This window comes from Barbus barbus, assembly GCF_936440315.1.
Source record: "Barbus barbus genome assembly, chromosome: 9".
In the NCBI taxonomy this organism is placed as follows: Eukaryota; Metazoa; Chordata; class Actinopteri; order Cypriniformes; family Cyprinidae; genus Barbus; species Barbus barbus.
Window position 1 is genome coordinate 21,233,739 of NC_136737.1, and position 22,006 is coordinate 21,255,744.

General features: G+C 36.3%; 1 protein-coding gene across 1 annotated transcript in view; it reads left to right on the forward strand.

The window, feature by feature from the left end:
• LOC306875439 (CREB-binding protein-like) overlaps window positions 1-22,006 on the forward strand; it is a 45,956-nt gene that overhangs the window by 14,906 nt on the left and 9,044 nt on the right. Inside the window, 17 exon segments of the mRNA XM_079425997.1 lie at window positions 5,703-5,867; window positions 5,956-6,202; window positions 9,324-9,437; window positions 13,800-14,060; window positions 14,820-14,886; window positions 14,989-15,126; window positions 15,444-15,561; window positions 15,687-15,858; window positions 16,959-17,009; window positions 17,117-17,223; window positions 17,306-17,485; window positions 17,592-17,846; window positions 19,771-19,917; window positions 20,487-20,667; window positions 20,773-20,891; window positions 20,997-21,236; window positions 21,856-21,944. Coding sequence (XP_079282123.1) covers window positions 5,703-5,867; window positions 5,956-6,202; window positions 9,324-9,437; window positions 13,800-14,060; window positions 14,820-14,886; window positions 14,989-15,126; window positions 15,444-15,561; window positions 15,687-15,858; window positions 16,959-17,009; window positions 17,117-17,223; window positions 17,306-17,485; window positions 17,592-17,846; window positions 19,771-19,917; window positions 20,487-20,667; window positions 20,773-20,891; window positions 20,997-21,236; window positions 21,856-21,944 — 2,651 coding nt within the window.

A 22,006-nucleotide genomic window follows, 5' to 3' on the forward strand; every position in this document is an offset into this window, starting at 1 on the left:
AATAGAATACAAAAACTATAGAAAAGCTAGTGTTTTTTTAAAAAGAATAGAATTAGAATAGAGAGAAATAGAGTTAGATGGTCAAATAAAGATGGAAGAGATGTTATTTCAATAATTGAAATAAAGCTTAAATACCATAAATTGTTAGATGAAAAATGTAAAATATTTAACGAAACTCAGAAATGTTGTCTTGAAACTAAAAATGAGTTGAAGTTCTAAAATGACTAAAACTAAAATAAAGCTGAACAGAAATAAAAAACAAAATATCTTTATATTCACTTATTTCCTCAATTTTTACTTTTTTTATTTTTACAGTCGCCATCATCTAATGCACATTTCATGTAAATGTAACATTAACAGTAATAATTAACACTTCAGCAAATCTCAAAATTAATATGCATTTTCGTACTGTACATGATCATGTTGTGATGTCTGTAATCACTTTTTGCATCTACAGCATTTTTTTCTTTTTTCTCTCTTTTTTTTAAGTTCATTTTTTACTAAAGAGTAGGTGCGAAATTGAGGGCTGACTGGTTGATGAAACGTTAGTCAACTAAAACATTATTAGTCTGATAGTCGCAGAAAACACGGAATAGGCTATTTATTAAAGGCTCATTATGGTTTAGTCACCACCCAGTATATAAGCTATTTAATTAACTGAATTAATATAAATGTGCAATTAGCCGACTAATTTTTAATTTCTTAATTCTAATTTAATTCCAATTTGTTTAAGGCCAGTGCACACTGTGCGATTTTGGCCACGATTTGTTTGGCTGAGACGAAATTTTGAAAATCCTCAAAGATTCCTCTGATCCTTGGCTAAAATCTGTAGTCTTTGATCACTGGTTTGACATGTTCACCGACAGCCGTTTGTGAATGGCCGTTGCAATCATATTTTTACCTCTGACGAAATTCTGGCAGAGTCTGGAAGATTTGGCGCACAGTCCTGCAGTGTGATTTCTACGCCGAACATCAAACTGTCTTAGTTTTTTAAGGCAAGCCATGGTCAGAATTAATGCTAGAGATTTCTTCTAACCGCCATAATCTCCGACAGATAGATGCCGATAGATGATAGGATCGTGTATCGATGATTATTAGTAATATTAGTAGTAGTATTATCAGGCTAGTAATACTATCTAATTAGTATTAGGGCTTATTTGTTGCATCATATTTCTTTTTCCGTGTTTTACAGTGTTGCGCGTTATAACCAGTCACACCCGATTATGCTGAACTTATGAATGCAATGGCCAATCAGAGGCGTTCAGATGAGTTCCATTGTTCGGCGCGCGTTGACTTCTGACTCGCGAATTCTCTCATCGTAAACAACAAAGTGCAGATATACGTGATGTAAGCATAAGAGATTTATTCATCTTGCAGTGTAGATTCACTGATTATAACGGGAGTGTTTTTAAAGTGATGAACTCACGCTAGACTGAGTAAGTAAATAAATAATTAAATAAATAGCACGATAATATCGTATATCGGCGATCTCACAGGCTGACGATAGGATGATATGAAAATTGAGCATATCGCCCAACACTAATAAGTAACAATCGTAAAGGACTATTAAAAATTGCACAGTGTGCGCCCGGCTTTAGTTGACTAAAGTCAAAAATCTTTATTTGGTGGCAGAGAAAATGTTCCAACTAACTTGAATTCAGTCATTTTAATATCGGCTCTCATTTTAATGTTGGTGCATCCCTCCATTTAAAATTCACATGGATACCATTAAGCCACTCTGTGTAGTTTAAGTTATGACTGTTATGTTTTGTGAAATCTGTTTCATGTCTTTTTTCATCGCTCTAGTCAGGTTGTTTGTCCAGTTTGATCTGTCAGCGCGGCAGCAGACGGACTCGCATTATCGCTCTCTATCTGGAGCCGCGCTTTGCTGCCTCATTGTTAGATTGCATGACTCATTCCTGCACTTGTGTTTTTTATTAGGCTTAAATGCTTGTGTTACGAGAGTGGTTGCATGCCAGAGCGCTCTTAGACGCTGCCATTTTGTTTGAAGGCCTGCCGATCACGCCAGCCACAGAATTATGCTTGATGGGAAGGCAAATGAAAAGCTCTCAGCCTAAAGTGCCATGTTACATGCATACACATTTCGTCTGTGCTCTATGCAAATTTGATGAGCAAAACTCGTCCCTGTGATAGATGGGTTAGTGACTGATGGGGTCTGAAAGCAGCACTCGGATGTCAGAAATGGCAGGTGTGTGCATTTGTATTATGAATTCAAATCCCTTTGCGCAAAGAGCTAGTAATTTATAGGGGTTAGGGCTGAAAAATGCTTGAATTGTTTCTTACTAACACATGCATTTTGATTAGTGCTGTCAAACGATTAATTGCATTTATAATACATTTTTGTTTACATAATATATGTGTGTGTACTGTGTATATTAATTTTGTATAAATACAAACATTCATGTATATATTTAAGAAAAATGTTTATATATTAAATATACTTATATATTTATAATATAAAATATAAGAAAATAAATATAAATGTATATACATGTAAATATTTTCAAAATACATGCGTGTTTGTATTTATTTATATATATATATATATATATATATATATATATATATATATATATATATATATATATATATATATATATATATATATATATATATATATATATATATATATATATATATACACATAAAAAATATGCACTGTACACACACACATATATTATGTAAACAAAAACTTTTATTTTGGATGCGATTAATCGCAATTAATTATTTGACAGCACTAATTTTGATTATTAACATGGAATCCAAGAAAAATTAAATATAGGACATGGAAACATATTTCATAGGGCCCTAAAAATGTCATTTTTTTTTTATTAAACTTTTAATAAATTGTTGTTCGATTTGGAAAAAGTTTCATGGTTTTAATTAATTAAACATACTTTTTGATTACTGAAATTTAATTTAACTATTAAAATGGAGTCCAGAAAAGAAAAAATAAATAAATTCAAGACATGCAATTTGTTGAAAAATAAAATGCAATTTGGGAAAATATATGTTTTTGAGCAGCGCAGACCATGCACTGGCACAAATGCGACCACGTCAAATTTTTAACTAGCACATAACTTCCGGTATCGGCCGATATCATTCCGAATAATCGGCTATCGGTATCGGCAGAGAAATTCAGTATCGGTGCATCTCTAATTTAAACTATAAATGATAATAATATAATTTAAATTATACTATTTTAAATACTATTTTTTGCTGAAACTTGTGACATTTGACTGCTTCTGTTATTTTGATAAGTGCATTAAAGCTGATACATACATAATTTGAAAACTCTTCATTCTTATTTTGTAGGGGGATAAAAATAGATCAAGTATATAGCCGATCATAGTCGTAGCTGGAAGCTGGTGGTGTCAGATGAGGGCAATGTTTTCTGGCCTCTGGTTTAACAGGACACCACCAGGAAGAAGTTGTGCACTTTCGGTGTCATGTAGGCAGTTAAGAGCTCTCATCATACAAGAGTCTCATCTGGAGTGGCTTTTGGCCCATACAGCTCGCTCTTTTCAGCTCCATGTTTATTTCACATCGAGCAAATGGTAAAGCATCATCTGTTCGCTGTGAGATTCATATTTCCTTCATTTTGGAGCAAACTGTGTGTTATTGCATTCTGTCTGCGCTACTGTTGTTGTTGTTGTGTGATTTTATATGTATACACATTTTACCAGGTGATCGGTAAGGTTATGGGCCAAACTTGTGTTTTCGCCACTTGAACAAGCATATCCACTCAACAAGACATAATTGAATCATCTGTAGTACCCGCTAGTCCATTTGTCCAGTTCACCTTTCGCAGTTGCATTGGCATACCTTTTTTTTTTTTTTTTTTTTTGGATCTGGATCCATTTTATTGCAGTTTTAGGAGATGGCAAATTTTTTTTAGTTGCAGCTTTAAAACAATGGGACATTTTAAAGTCAGTGACAGCACATGGATCATTTGTGTATAGGAGTGTCCAGCTACAATGAAATGTTTCATCAATTGAGAAATAAATGGTGTATTTAACGATAACTATATTATTGTTGACACCAACACCTGATAACTTTGTTTATTGTATGCTTGCCCCAGTTTTGTCTTGCTGTTTTAAATGTTCAAGCTATTTAAAACCTGATGGATTCTGATTGGCTGTCAACTAGTCGACTGATATTTTTTTTCTTTTTTTTTTTGATTACCGATATATCAGGGTGGCTGATGGCTGGTATAAAGCCGATATATATGAAATCACATGCTGCAATGTAAATGTATTTTACATAATATTTATGAAAAGTACGAGTCTTGCATGCTGTCAAAATAAAAGTCCTGCATCTGATGCATCAGTTGAACAAAAAATACATAAAATTACATAAAAAAGTATTGATGCTTTTAATGAAAAAAATGCAGCTATATTGTTCGATTACTACTCTCAATGTTTTTGTCAACTTTGAAAACTTTTCAAACATTTTCAAAACCATAACAAAGGTGAAGCTTGATGACGCTATAAAGATGTTCGCGGATGAGGTAATGAATTAATTTTCCTGGCTGAGTGAATCCTGGCTGGTCCGACAGAGAGATAATGTGTGTGTATGAGTAAGCACAGAGAGCAGCAGGAGAAGTGTGTTGGTGTGCATGAATGAGTGAGCAGAGCGGTGGAGGAGGGAGGGCCGGTGCGTGTGCCACTCAGCTGGCCTCTTTTATCTGGTCTGCTGGAGCAATGTCAACAGAGGAGAGCGGGCATCCGGCACGCTGCTGGAGATCAGCACAGACACACACTTGTGTGACGGGGGAAGCCCTGCTCTGCTGAAGACTCGATCATATCCAGCAACTCCACTTGATTTGTTAAACAACTAATTGATTGATTGATGTCTATGAGAGGAACATTGGCTGTACTAGAGCATATGAAATTTCTTCAAACACTCTGCTTGTTTACTTCGAACCGGAAGACACTCCCACTTTTGATGCAAGACCTCATGGGGCATAGGAAGATGATAAAAAAACCTAATAAAACTGACAAAATAACACACAAAATGACTAAAACTACCAAAATTTTAATTAAAAATATATAAAAATGTCAAAATATTAATTAAAACTTTAATAGTATTTCAGTGATTTGTTTTCGCTATCAATTATGATTTATATTTAAGTGTTGTTAAATTATTAGTGTAATTGTAAAATGTAAAATAGTATAAATTAACACAACATTTGACTGATGTTAAATTAAGTATATAAATCAAAACACACATTTTACCTATATATTATGCATTCCTATCAGTTCATATTGATTTTTTTTTTTTAATTATTATTAATTTATCTGTTAATGTACGTCACATTAGCAACATTTTGTAAAAAAAAATGACCACTATTCAATAGTGTAGTGATGCATGAAGCACAGCTCTCACAAAAGTCACTTTCAAACAAAGATACTCTGCTGTTAACGGTCAACATTCTGGCAGATTCACATGACCAACTTAAGAAATTTACATGGGGAAATCTTTCGCCCTCATGCAAAATTCCCAATCACGTGGATTCCTATTCATATGACTGGATTTCACCCTTGAAAACAACAATAATTTTCCCTATACTACAATAACAGTGATCCTAAAAAATCGTTTGTTTACCAGATGTCATTTTAGATATGAGATCCTGTGTCTGTGTCTCTGACGTGATATTTCCTGCTTTCTTTGGTTTGTAGATGGGCATGGCAGGTGGCAACAGTCCGTTTGGTCAGTACCAGAGTGGAGGGCAACAAATGGGCACGACTGGCGTGAACACTCAGAATAAAGGCACCCTCCCCAACAGCCTGCCCCAGTTTCCAACTGACCTAAAGGGGGCGACGGTCACCAGTGTGCCGAACATGGTGAGTTTCCCATCACGCACACTAACAGGGTTGAGCTGGCAGGTGAAAGCTGACTCTGTGACGCCGTGGCCGGTTCTCTCGCCCGCAGCCCCAGCAGCAGCAGCAGCAGCAGGTGGGGATGGTGGCAGCTCAGGGCGTGTCGGCGGGCCCCACTGCCGACCCGGAGAAGCGCAAGCTGATCCAGCAGCAGCTGGTCCTGCTGCTCCACGCCCACAAGTGCCAGCGGCGCGAGCAGGCCAATGGAGAGGTGCGGGCCTGTGCGCTGCCCCACTGCAGGACCATGAAGAACGTCCTCAACCACATGACCCACTGCCAGGCCGGCAAATCCTGCCAAGGTGAGTCCACGTCAAACGCCCGTCGCTAGAGCTCAAACGCTTGCTGGATAAAGCAAGGCTTTTCCACATGATTCAGGAACACGAGTGTCAAATGCTGCTTTGACCTCAACGTGAAAAGTTGTGCAGATAGTGTTGCAGAAGGGCGAAATTGCGAATACTGTAAACGTATTTTGTGCAAGGTACACATACACCAGTGTTTCCCACACATAGACGAATCTGTGTCAGATTAAATTCCGACCGCCACAGATTCAACACCGACCAGAAAAAAAAAAATCAATACCGACCGTCACATATTGCGTTTCGTTATTCTTTTGTACGCTATTTAAAACACGCAGCGAATTCGTTCAACTGCATTTCCTTTCCCTGCTCTCTCTTCATCTCTCTGTCACTCACGCGTCTCTCTCTCCCACACACACACACACACACACACACACACACACAGCCCCTCCCCTCCGTGCACACCACATCTGTCTGGATCAATTGTGGAGAGAAGACGGCTGGCGAAAGGTTGGTATCTCGTGAACACTTAACACACAATCACAGATTAAAAAGTGCTATAAAATATTTTATATTCTGAATACAATAGTTTCAGTGTGTTGATGTTACTGTAAGTCCCGACCCTTAGCAAACGCGATTGCGCCTTCTTTAGAAAGTTAACTAGTCGCAAGTTTGCGGTAAAATGTAGGCTAGCCTTGTTGGGTTGTCGAGGTCAAAACACTATATGTAGCAGCTGTGAATCAAATAAACGTATTATAAATTATGTCGTTTCTTTACTCTTACACCGAATGTTTGCTGCTTCAATCCAGATGAGTATTGAAAAGTATTTTCCGCGACTGAAAAAGGCACGTGTTGAGGATGAGGACCATCCTGAACCGAGGTATCAGTCTGAAACAGAGCTTAGTCCGACCAGTGTAATTAGTTATGTTATTGTTTACAATATTTTCAGGCTTCAACTAGTGCTGCTCAAGCAGAAAGACAAGGTCAGGGAGAGAAAGAAATAGATTTGTTAGGCATTGAAGAGAGAGCAGGAGAGAATTAAATGTAATGAAGTTCTGTGTAACCAATTATTAACAGTTTTTTTAAATTATTAACCTTTAGGAATTAGGAAATCCCTTTAGGGGATCCAATCGTATCCCCTATCCAATCGTTCTTTTCATCTGCAACCCCCCCTGGGCAAACATCTAAACCCCCCCCAGGGGCCCCCCCCCGGGCTGACCACCACACATTGCCTTCAAACCTGTGGGAAACACTGTACACACAATTAGAGAGAGAGTGTGTGTGTGTGTTTTAGAACCGCTGGGTTCACAGCCAGTAACGTTTCATTCGCACACACTGGGAATTTCCCAAGCAAACGCTCTGCTCCGTCTCAAGTATAACAGTCCATTTAGAGAGAAAATCGTGCTCTTTATGGTATAATGCAATATTAACGGCGGGAGAGGGCTTGCTTTGGGGGCTGCTTCGCTCTCAGAGCTGTAGTTGTTTTTGGAGCCGGAGCACAGGGCTTCATTTTAACTGAAACACCAGCCTGGTGCCAAGCGTGCCGTCCACGGTGCCAGCTCATTTCCTGTTGCTCCACTGTGACCCCCGTATCTCTCTCTTGGACTCCTGAGGAAGGACGTGAAGGCTAGAGACGACTCTTAAAGCATCGTGTGTTTGGTGCCTTCTGAAGGCTCTCGCTTCCTCCTGTGACCGGCAAACAAACCAGGTGTGACGCGATAAATCACAGCAGCAGTAAATCGTGATTGTGTTGATACTGGAAACGAGCAGTGCGACGCAACTCAATTGTAATATCTACAGAATTTCTCAATACAATGCAAGACGGTGTCTATTTTTGACATGCTGTCCTGCCGCCACTTTATTTTGCATTTAAGATAGAAAATATTGAAATGCTAATATTATAATGCAAATGTCTTGTGTGAAGTGGCTGTGGATATTACTTAGTCAGTATTAAATCAGTTTGAAAGAAAAATAATTGTATTGATAATTACAATAAATGATTTAATGTTATTCAGTTAATGTTAATATTCAAATCATATTAATTTATTAAATAAAGTAATTTAAAATAAATTAAAACGTACTGCTAGTATTAATAATTACAATAAATTATTGAAATTCTATTGTAATAAAGTTAAATTCTGTAATTTTATTTAAATGTTGTTGTGTAATGTAATTAATTTGAGCCTAATTGACCCACAGGAAGTATAGAAAAAAACAATGTAGCCAGTGTTTTTTTTTTGTAATATTTAAATACTATAATATATATACTTTCAATTTATATACTATATACAAAATATTAATATAGTATTCGTTAATATTTTGATTGTTTTTATTTTTATATTGTTAGTATAATTTTAATTTACATATTCACTGTTTTATTAGTTTTATCTATTTTATTTTTGTTAGATTTAATTGTTAAATTTCTATTTAGCTTTCATTTGTTTTTCATTTCTGTTTTAATTTGATTACTTTTAGTACTTCAACATATTTCAGTTAGTTGCAAGGCAATATTCATTTTTTGTAATTAAATGTTTTTCATCTAGTATTATTTTATTTCAGATTTATTTCACTTAATGAAAATTATTTGTAATAGTTTTTTTGTCTTTTTTATAAAAGTGTAAATTAATGTTAATAGTCTAAAATAATGTTAATTTACATATACATTAAGTTGTATTATAATAAAATGCCATTTATAATTGCTTTATGCAATAATTAGTTATCACGTATATTTATTTGTTATTATTTTTATTTAATTAATTAGTTAATTTATTTCGTTTTAAATTTTTACTGCCTTAACCTGTAAAATTTTAGCACTCACTTAGTTTCTGTTTTCATCGTCCCACTGGATAATCCCTGGATATTGGTTGGAAATCTCGCTCCCCATAACTGTAATTAAACATCAATTATGATTTGTTTGCCTGTGATTTTGTCATTTGTAGTATCCTTTTACTTCCTGTGAGGAACGAAAAAATGACTCTTCACAGAAAAAATGTAATTGTTTGCTGTGGTTTTAGTGAAATCACTTGTGGCAGATGTGTGTGTGTGTCTGCTTTCCCACAGGACCTTTTTGCTCCCAGTTTTGCAGTACTTTGGCTCAGGCTTTCTTCTGTCTCTGTCTCTGCAGTGGCTCACTGTGCTTCATCGAGGCAGATCATCTCGCACTGGAAGAACTGCACAAGGCATGACTGTCCTGTCTGCCTCCCGCTGAAGAACGCCAGTGACAAACGCAACCAGCAACGTGAGTCCTTCCTCTTTACTTCACGACAACACATCTGAATAATAATAATGTTCATTTAATATTTCTATTGTATTATTCTAATTTAATTAGAAATTAACAATTTTTTATTACATACAAAATAATAAGGATAATTATTATGTAATGTTATTTAATTAAGCATTTTGAAATTTCTATGGAATAATGGAAGAATGAGAATTACATAATTGAAAACTACTTATATTTATAATATCATAAGACAACAAACTTCATGAGGTGCCTCCTGTGATGAAAAAGAAGTACATTTTATCATACTTTAAAAAAGGAGTACTTAAGGTCCTTGCACACCATGTCCAAAATTGTTGTCGAAAATTTTCACACGTTAAAAAATAAACACGACCCCATATTGTGTCAATCACGTTTACACACTACCTACGAAACCTTCGTCCGTTAATAACAAATCAGATCGGGTTAAATTTTCTGCATTTTTCGCATCCGTAGCATGCATTTTGACAATTCAGAGCCACCGTACAAGCGAATGCCGAAACCCAGAATGGCGTCTGACAAGTTGATCCACTTCGTCTCGCAGCACAAAGCACTGTATAGGTCCTTTCACGGAAATTGGTGGTCTTCTTTTTAATATGTGGCTCCAGTATCGCTAATAAAAGCATCAAACTGAGCTACTGATATCCTGAAGTAAACTTTGAATCGCTTGGGATAATCCCGCAGGAACTCTTCTTCCTCTCTATGCGACCTCAGGATTGGATGAAAAATCATCCTCAGTCCATTTTGTATTGTTCTGCCAGTTTTTTGCAACAGATTTATTAATATACATCGGACTAGGTGTGCAAGGTGTTTGTGCGTGACGAATTTTTAGGATGAAGAATACGAAAAAAACACTTAGGGAAATTTCAGACTCCGTGTGCAAGAACCTTTATTTTGGAAATAATATACTTATTATATACTTAATTATACAAGTGCAAACTGAATGTAATATTTTCGGACACTTAAGTGCTTGTTAATTGCAATCAGATGAAAATGTGTAATGCAGATAGAATTTTTCAGTGCTTTTTTGACCCACATAATTAGGACTTAAATACATCTTTACACTCAGTTTCATAGTTACTTATATTGTCTTTGAAATATAGTTGTGAGCATTTACTAAAATATATATAATATATACTTATATAATAAAACTTGTATGTCATGTATTTGTAATTATTTTTGTGGTCAATTTACTACATTTAAAATGTTGTTACATGTAATATTGAATAACAAACTACAGTTAAAATTATGATCAGGTACTTTAGATGTGCTTTAAATTAAAATAAGTGCACTTCTTAAAATGTTTTAATAATCTTTTCCCATGATTTAAGGTACTTTTAATTTGAAATAACTACAAAGTACGTTTTAAAAGTGTACTTAAGTGTGTTCAGAAGCAGTTATGAAAGTGGACTGTAAGTACACTTAAGTGGTCTTTATTTGATTGATATTTTATCTGCAAGTACTTTAAGTATTCTTGTAAGATTTGAAGTACACTACAATAGGGCTCAACGATTTTGGAAAATAATCTAATTGCAATTTTTTTTTTTTTTTACCAATATTGCGATTGCAATTATTTTTTAAAGCTATTTATATTCTGTATTATTCAGTAAAGACAAGTAATAAATCATTGTATATTATGCAGTGTTGGCACGTTACTTTAAAAAAGTAATTAGTTATATTACTAGTTACTTCTCACAAACAGTTACATCATTATTAAAGAAACTAATTACCAGAGAAAGTAACTATTGTTACTTAAAAAAAAAAAAAAAAAAAAGTTCAAATATGTCAAATAACTTGGATGCCCCCAATATTAAATATGCTCAATGAATGAAATGGTCACTAAATAGAATAAATTATTATTATAAAGCATTGTACACTAATCTACATACATATATATATATATATATATATATATATATATATATATATATATATATATATATATATATATATATATATATATATATATATAAAAGCTTATGTTTGGAAAATGGCAGGTTTTTTTTATATCAGAATCAGAATGAGCTTTATTGGCCAAGTATGTTTACACACAAGGAATTTGTTTTAGTGACCGAAGCTCCACAGTGCAACAGAAAGACAGTAACAGGACAGGACACAGGTAATAAAGAATAATATACAAATGACCAAATAGGCAATGTACAAAACAGCAAAAACACAATATATAATATAGACAACTATGTACGTGCAAATTAGAAATGAGAAAATAAAAATAAAATAAGTGAGTGTGGTGAATGCATAGTGTATTATAGTTGTGTGTTCCGCGTTTTATTATCAAATGTTAATGAGATGTATTGACTGAGGGAAGAAACTGTTCCTGTGTCTGGTCGTTCTGGTGCTCAGAGCTCTGTAGCGTCGGCCAGACGGTAACAGTTCAAAGAGGGAGTGTGCTGGATGTGAGGGGTCCAGAGTGATTTTACCAGCCCTTTTGCTCACTCTGGATAAGTACAGTTCTTGGAGAGTGGGGAGGGTTGTATCAATGATTCGCTCAGCAGTCCGGACTACCCTCCGTAGTCTTCTGAGGTCAGATTTGGTAGCTGAGCTGAACCAGACAGTTATTGAAGTGCAGAGGATGGATTCAATGATGGCGGAGTAGAACTGTTTCAGCAGCTCACTTAGCATCAGTCAGTCAAACATTATATGATATTATGATAATTTAGCATTAAATGATGATGAACTTTAGTAATTAGAATAACCATGTATGAATGCATATTTGTCATGTTGACTGAACTTAGGTCTGGTGGTGGTGCTTAAGATATTGTTTGTCATTTTGCCGCTGGATTTTCAGTGCCGCTGAAAAATCTTCACATGATCAGTAATATCACGACATTCACGTCATTCACTTACATACCTAAAAACACAAACATGGCGACCGGCGGCGCTGCTAATGCGATGGCTCTGAATCCACTTGTTGACAAGAAAGGAGGAAAGAGGCACAAATGGAAATTATTTTTGATTAGGCTAATGTCACGTTGCCATAAGGGGCCGTTCACATTCACGTTCATATGCAAATATTTCAAATGTGGGTGCGCGGAAAGCGACGCGGCACTCTCGTTTTGCGCTCCTCTGTTCTTGATTGCATAGCAACGACAGACGCCACGGGAGAGCGAGCAAGCGCTTGTGGAAAGGAGAAAGCGAACTGCGAAATTGGTACCGAAAACCGTGAATTTTCACTGGTATTGAAAATACCATTCATTTTTCAGATGGGTGAAATCCTGTGGCATACCAATCTCCAGTGTGAACTGTGAGCGTGACTTTTCCACACTGAATAGGGTGATTTTAATCAGATCCATTATTCATTCATTAAGACATATTGACGTGATTTCTGTATACCTACAGCTCCAGGCACACTGAAATCTCTTCATGCAGATACCTGGTACATACCTTTTTTCACAAAAAAATAACCCAACATCCGATCAATAAAAACTCACCTGATATGACACCCTACATGATATGAATCTTCTATGAAAAGCCCAGAAAAATTAAGTGCTCACAGATTGGGTGTGGCCTTTGCCATTAGGATAAAATTTTCAATAAATTGTAAATAATCTTTTTCTGGGTTGTGCCGTTTCATTTTTCCACTATCTATTTCTACCTTACAGCTGAAAATTAACACAAAAGAAAAACATGAATAATCCTGTCCTAATATTGTTTGTGACCAGTTCAAGGTACGTGCTGCAATTATCATGCCTTCTGTTGATGGTATGTCAAGTTTGTATGTCTCAAAATTTAGGTCTCAAGAATTTAGGATTCAGGGATCAAAGAGTGTTTAAGCTGCACAGTTTTTTGGATATGTAGTTGTTAAGCAGGATTCTTTAAGGAGAGGCGTGATGGTAGCTGTAAATGTTTCAGACGGGCCGTGTGTGTTTGAAGAGCGTACCGCTTGAGGGGGAGGGGCGCTGAGCGGTGACTCATTAAAATCACACACTGTTACAGCTCCAGCAAAACTGCAGAGCGCCTCTCCCTCTGCCAGCCGTCTCTCATCATGACTCTGAGAGCGCGAGGCAGCTAAAGTGTTTGTTTTTGCGCTGTGGGAATTGTTGAACATGTTGGAGAGTCGCCGCTGCCATATTTATTCCTCATGCAAATGGCGTCTCGGACCCCCTCCCCTTTCCTTTCTACCCCCCCCCCCCCCCCCCCCCCCCCGTTTTTGTTCCACGTTGTTCATAATAATGTTTTCTTCCAGACGACTGTTTGGCAGGGTTTTAACTTTTTTTTTCTGTTTTGACGGAAAGATGATGCCAAGGGTTTAAGCAGAATCAGACGTGAAATCTCATGCAGATCTTGTTTGAAATACTCAGACATCTCTTTCCTGCGTTACAGCAATGCTGAGTCCCCCCAACGCTGGTCTGCAGACCCCTATCGGGACGGTCGGCACGGGGCAGCAGACAACGCCCACTCTACCCAGCTCCACGCCCATTGACGCCAGCTCCATGCAGCGGGCGTACGCTGCCCTTGGCCTCCCCTACAGCAACCAGACCCCCACAAAGGCCCAGTCCCCCGCCCAGACGCAGGGCCCCGGGCAGCCGACTGCGCAGACACCGACCCAGCACCAGCAGCAAATGAGACCCATCAACGCGCTCGGTAAAAAATATTATTTTGTAGAAGAATGTCAATGTGTATTTAAAATGTAGTTAATATATATTACAAAAAATGGATACACGTACACGTTTCATTTTTCTTTTAATTGTTTTATGAGTATTTATTATGAAAGGTTTGTTTTTATGTTGTTCATATACATTTTTTGAAAATCTAACATTAAATATTATTTAGAGAGTATGAGTGTTATTTTAAGTATGTTTATTTATTTGTTTTTATTTATTAATTAAATGTTTGTAGTAATTTAATGTAAAAAAATAAAAATTATGTAATGTAAAAACATTTAGGGAGTATGAGTTATAAATTCTTTTTTTTTTTTTTTAGTTTAAAGTTTGAGTCATTTGTTTTATTTTTCATATGTCTATGTAGTTATTAGTTATTTTATTATTTTAGTGTATCAGGTTAGACTAAATTGAAATGTTGCATTGGCAGCTAGCTGATTTTTTATTTTTCAATTTATGTGTATTTTATTTCAAGTAATGAATGTTTTATGCTTTTGGTTTGAGTATACAAGTATTAATTTTAATGATATATGTTAGGGTTATTATATATTTAAATTCTTTGAGAATATAATGAATTATAATCAAAATATAATAAATAACATGTTTTATTTAATTTTTAAGTATGAAATATTTTATGTAATATTTAAATATTGCATACAATATTTGAAAGAAATATATTCAGTATTATTTATGAATTATTGTATTTATGTATTTTTATTTTATAAATTTATTTTTTGTCCAGGGAGACCATCAGACCAGGCTAAGCTGCTCTCAGATGGCACCATGCCGTCAACCCTTAACCCTAACAAGTAAGACACACCTACCAAAACACACCCCCAGCTCATAATTGCTCAAAATTGGTGTTTTAATACTGTTTGCTTACTAAATATGTCCGGATTCTCCTTACGCAGTCAGCTGATGCCGGACGGCCCTACTTTAGGCAGCATGGGTAACCTGCCCACAGCGGCCCCCCTCTCAGCCACCGGTGTGAGGAAAGCCTGGCACGAGCACGTCACTCAGGACCTCCGCAACCACCTTGTACACAAACTGTTAGTAAACTCTTGAATTAAGATATTTTTTATAAATGTTTTTAAATTGTTATGCTCAGCATGGCTGCATTTATTTGATCAAAAACACAGTAAAACAGTAATATTGTGAAATATTATTACAATTCAAAATAACAATTTTATTTGAATATATTTTAAAATGTAATTTATTTCTGTGATGCAAAGCTGAATTTTCAGTATCATTGCTCCAGTCTTCAGTGTCACATGATTCTTCAGAAATTGTTCTAATATCCTGATTTCCTGCTCAAAAAAACATTTTTGATTATTATCAGTGTTGAAAACACTGTGTGTTTGTTTAGGGTGCAGGCCATCTTCCCTACGCCAGACCCCGCTGCCCTGAAGGACCGTCGCATGGAGAACCTGGTGGCTTATGCACGAAAAGTGGAAGGGGATATGTACGAGTCGGCCAATAGCAGGGTGAGCACAGCCCCTCATTACACCTCACAGCCCCTCATTACACCTCATCCTAAAGGCCAATAAAGTCAAATTCTTCAGTGTCGATTACATTGATTTTAACACTGTTGTCTGTGTGTGTTGTATAGGACGAGTACTATCACTTTCTGGCCGAGAAGATCTATAAGATCCAGAAAGAGCTGGAGGAGAAGAGAAGGTCCCGATTACAGAAGCAGATTATTAACCAGACGCCCATGACTGCAGCGGGACAACAGCCACCGGCCCTCAACCAGCCTAATGTCATGGGACCTCGGCTACAGAGTAAGTCACTTTAAAACTACGGCTGTGATATGCCAATTAACTTTTAAGGCTATAATGTGGCCATAACATTGTTTTCGGAAGCTGCATCTGAAGTGGCATTTAGGTATGTTTAAACAGAGACTGTCCAGAGGTGGCATGAATGCATTTACGCTGCAATTAGAATTACATAAATAATGCTATGAGATTTAATGGGTATTAAAGGCAGGGTAGGTGATTTGGTTCAACAAAAACATTTTTTTGCAAATAGCAATCACCAAATTAAGTGCTCTAAATGTATTTATATCATCTTTTGAAGGCGTATGACCGTAAAATGTTCTGCCTATGCTATAGCGAGAATGGAAAGTGTTATTGTTGTAATATTATGTGTATTTTACTGTGATATTTTCTCACCGGTGAATGAGACATGAGGTAATCTGACAGCGTCTGGTCTGCCTTGCCTGGTCATGTGTTTTGGAGGAGGCGTAGCTTTGGAGAGTAATTTGCAGAGAGGGTGGGGTCTTATGGGATCTTAATTATACTCTATTAAATTAAAACCATCAGTATGTGGCTGCAAAGACTTGGTGAGGGAATCATTAATTTAACCAATTCGTCCAAACGGCTGATTCATTCCGAATTGAAGCAAGTGACTCTTTATAAACGAGTCATTGAATCATTGGCTCACTTGTTTTGTTAAAAAACGTGCATTCATTCTGTAACGAAACACTGCTGTGTGTTGCTCAGAATAGTTTAGAACTATTTTCATTGGTGAAATTATGCAAAAATAGACTCTAAAACACAATATTAACTTCTTGTTAATTGATCTGTTGTATTAAATCTATATTATATTTGCAATCGTGCAGATATTCGGGAAAAATATATTGATATTGCTGAACTAGATCACATAAATATTAGACAAACTCATACAGGGGCATTTTTTTACCCTGATATCTTGAATTTTAGGAACATGTAACTGCATTGTAATAGGCTACATCACACAGTCAACACTTTTTAAAATTTTTTAATTCTAACTAATCGCACCAAATTAACGTGTTAAATCAACAGACCTAAACGCTCAAAATTTGCCAGTTTCCAATCTCATTCAGTCTCTGCCCTCTTTTCAGATGGACCCGTGCCTATGCCCAATGTGCCAAATCGCATGCAGGTGTCACAAGGTACTTCAGTCCCACTTGCAGCCAATCACTGTTGGAGATGCATTTGTTTTTTCAACTCTAAACAAGAATCTCTGCATTACCAATCTTTTGTGTTGTTTTTCCAACAGGGTTGAATCCATTCGGCGCCATGCCCAATGTCCCGATGTCTCAGGCTCCCATGGCGACACGTGCTGCCTCGCCGATAAACCATCAACAGATCAACCAAGTCCCAACGGTCAGTGTCCAAGTCTGGATCCTTCTCCTTTCTGCTCTCCGGACATGTATCGCATTGTAACTTTCTCGTTGTTTTTTCGCAGATGAATATGTCTCCCACGCGAATGCCCCCCACACAAAGCATGCTGGGAGTTCACGGCGGGAACATGGTGGCGCAGACGGCCAACCAGACGCAGTTCATGGCTCAACCACAGTTCCCCACCAACACCAACGCCATGAACGTCAACATGGGCCAACCCAACGCTCAGGCAGCCATTTCGCAGGTGTGCACATGCACTCACATTCTAGAGTGATGTTATTCCGCATGACGACGTCCCCTCTAAACTTGTTTTGTCCCTGCTTGTGTGCGTGCGATCTCTCCTTCCCCAGCAGCAGCAGAACGCTAACCTCTCCCTGAATGCACTTGGCCCCTTGGGCCCCCCGCTACGCTGTCCCACGCCCCCTCAGGCTCCACTCCGCGCCACACCGCCCCCCAACGCCATCGCCAGCACCACTAACCTGTCAGCAGCACTGCAGCGCAGTCAGGCCTCCACACCCAACCCCGCCCCTGCTCAGGGCACCCCGCCTCACATGCAGCCCCAGACTGAGCTGCCCCTCACTGCCCAGCAGCACCCCGGGACACCGGTGAGACCCGCAGATCCATCCTCGGATCCAAAACCTAGTGAGCTTCCTACACGGGCAGCATCCTGACCCGAGTGGACCCTCCTAACTGACTAGTTGTGAGGTAGTCGGGACATAGACAGAAATCATTGAATTATTATTATTATTAATAATTTTATTATTATTATTTTGTTGCTGCTGCTGCTACTACTACTATTTTAAAAAATCACTGTAAAATAAAGGTTTAGGTTTGCTGCACAGTTTGGTCAAAAACATTGATTATATTCCAATATAACTATAAAATAACCTTAACCTAATAATATTACCACTACTAATAATAATAGTAATATTAGCTATAATAATAATAAATTATTATTATTATTATTATTATTAAATAATAATATTAAAATAAGTAATTGTAATATTTCACTGTAAAATAAAATAACAAAATATTGCATTTGGAGAGCCCTGGTTTGCGGCACAGTTTATCCAAAATATTGTAATTATATACCAATATATCTATAAAATAGCACCTAACATAATAAGAATAATAATATTATTATTATTATTACTACTATTACTACTACTACTACTACTACTACTACTACTACTACTAAATAATAGTTATTATTTATAATTAGAATAGTAATAATGTATTATTATTATTACTTCTACTAATACTACTACTAAATAATAGAATAAAATAATTAAAATAACCCTTACCTCTAATAATAAAAATCATAATAATTATTATTATTATTTATTTTTTTATTTAGTCATTTAGCAGACGCTTTTATCCAAAGCGACTTACAAATGAGGACATAAGAAGCAATCAAAACCAACAAAAGAGCAACAACATGCAAGTGCTATTACAAGTCTTGGTTAGCCTAACACAGTACAGATAATTATTAATATTATTGTTTATTTAAATAAAAAGACATAGATAAAATAAAATTAGAATAGAATAAATTAGAATTATTACTACCACTAAATAATAATAATAAATAATATTACTAAATATTGTCATATATTATATATTTAGTAAGAGTTTAGTATCTTAGCAATTTATAGTAGTAATAATATTACTAAATAGTATATTTATATTTAGTAATAAAGTGTATATTATATTACTATTATATGTATCTAAATAATATTACTACTATTAAATAAACGTAATATTATTATTATTATTATTATTACTACTACTAAATAAAATTCTTAAAATGACTAATATTACTATTTTCATTAGCTTCTTGCATGGAAATGAACACTCTGCCACACTTCACTCTGAAACATTTATTTAATTAAATCACAGCCTTTGCGATTTAATAATCCTACAAAGCCATATTGCAATTTTGGTTTTATTTCAATTTTTCATGCAGACCTAGAAGAAACACACAAAGACTCTTCACAATTGATAACAGTAGTGTTTAAAAATAGCATGTTGCAAAGCTAATATCACAGTTCTACACTAAGCATAAACATACGTAGAAAACACAAACATCAGTTTTTTAATTGTTTTATCAGAATAGTGTTTATAGTCATTATAGGATGACTAGGTGAACTGTGGCCTGATTTTGGCCTAAACGCGATATGTTCACCAAACCGACATCAAAGAACTAGTGGCGACCAAAGCTGACTGTGGTGTCACCTCACACCACCTGCATCTGGGCCAAACGTTTGCGCTTGAACACGATGCAAAGGCTACAGTCAACTAGCACACATGTTTTGCATCTGGGTTAGATGACTCCTCCATACCAGTAGGTGGCAGTATTTGTTAATCGTAATCCGTTTTATTCTTCCAGGGGAAACTCACTAGGTTTTGGAACAAAGCTTCAGTGTTGTTGTCAAACCAAACAGTGCCATCTTTCCAAAAATGACACCATAATTGCTCAGCTTTAAGACAAAATTCAAATAAAGGCAACAAATCTGATTCTTTGTCTTTCAGAGCGGTGAAAACCGTGTGCCCACCCCAGCATCAGCAGCCAGCGCCGAGCTGCACTCCCAGCATGCCGTGCCTGACGTACCGCCCAGTGACACTAAAACAGAAGAGCAAGAATATGACATGGGCATCAAAACGGAGCCCAAGATGGAGGTGTGTTTTGCATATGTTTTCAACACTGATAATATTAAGAAATGTATCTTAAACAGCAAATCAGCAGATTAGAATGATTTCTGAAGGATCATGTGACACAGACGATTGGAGTAATGATGCTGAAAATTCAGCTTTGATCACAGAAATTAATTACATTTTAAAACGAGTGCTGTCAAACGATTAATCGCATTCAAAATACGTTTTTGTTTACATTATTTAGTAAAGACACACATACAGTATAGAAAATATTTACATGTATATATTTATATTATAAATAAATACATATAATACATAAACAACATTTTTCTTAAATATATACATGCATGTGTTTGTATTTATATATACATAATAAATATACATAGTACACATATTATGTAAACTTTTATTTTGGATGCGATTTAATCATTTGACAGCACTAATTAAAATATATGAAAATAGAAAACGGTTACTTTAAATATTAATTCTGTTTTACAAAATTACCATTTTTACTCTGTTTATAAACATCAAAAATCTTATCAACCCAGATTTTTTTTTCAGTCTCAAATTTTCACGGTTCTGCCTTTTGTTAGACGGAGGACGACGCAGGCTCCCTATTGGTCAAAAAGGAGGAGCAGGAGGGTTTGGAGGCTAAGCAGGAGCCAATGGAGACCGAGGACAAGAAGTCAGACTTGAAGACGGAGACCAAAGAGGAAGATGAAAGCCGGACGAACGGCACAACATCCTCTTCACCGCCCCAGTCTCGCAGGAAAAGTATGAACTGATATTTCTTTTCTGTTTGCTCTACATTTCTTTTATTTTTGTCGCTTTCATTAATCTGTCCCTGACTTTTGTTTCCTGCTCTCTCTCTCGTCCCAGTCTTTAAGCCAGAAGAGTTGCGGCAGGCGTTGATGCCCACTCTGGAGTCTCTGTACAGACAGGATCCGGAGTCTCTACCCTTCCGGCAGCCTGTGGACCCCATACTACTTGGCATCCCTGTGAGTCTCGCATGCCTATATCTTCATTAAATCATTTTTAGAAATGTGAAAACTGTGAGTACACGTTTGACTGAACTTCGAAGGTGTTTCTTCTTCTGCCTTCAGGACTACTTCGATATCGTGAAGAACCCTATTGACCTGTCCACTATCAAGCGCAAGCTGGACACGGGTCAGTATCAGGAACCGTGGCAGTACGTGGATGACGTGTGGCTGATGTTCAACAACGCGTGGTTGTACAACAGGAAGACGTCACGCGTGTACAAGTACTGCTCCAAACTGGCCGAGGTGTTCGAGCAGGAGATCGACCCCGTCATGCAGAGCCTCGGTTACTGCTGCGGGAGGAAGGTGAGATGAACGGAGATTCAATACAGGTTCTGTTGTCATCATTACACATAGCTAATAATAGTATTATATAATAAATGGATATACAATAATAGCACTCAATAATAATAATAAAGTGCAAATAAATGTATTATTGTGTTCATTTGTATTATGTATTTGTATACATTTATATAATGGTTATTCAATAATATTGCTCCATAGCATAATAATGTGAAATAATAATAATAATAATGTGCAAATAAATGTTATATTAAATATATAGTAAATGACTACAATAATTTCTCCAACTATTATAACAATAATCAGAATAATCAGTAATAACATGAAAATAAACATATCATTCAATAATAAATGCAAAAATGTCAGATGGCAAAATATTTGGAATTACATAAACTTATTTCTTGATGAGTATAATTTTTAAGCTTGTTCGAGCACTTCACACATTCAGATAATGCAGATGCAATATTTAGTTCATTTAAAATAATAAGAATACAACAGTAGTGTCATTTTCAGTACTGCCAGTAAAGAAGCTCCAGTATTTTCATAGTAACTGTTCAATTCCTGGTCGTCTGCACACAAAAACTCGACATACTGAACTCTCTTTTCTTCTTTCCTCCCACAGTACGAGTTTTCTCCTCAGACGCTGTGCTGTTACGGCAAGCAACTGTGTACAATACCCCGAGACGGCACTTATTACAGTTATCAGAACAGGTGAGGTGAATTTATAGTCGACGGCCTAAGAAAACGTTTAAGAGGACACTCAAGTTAAAGTC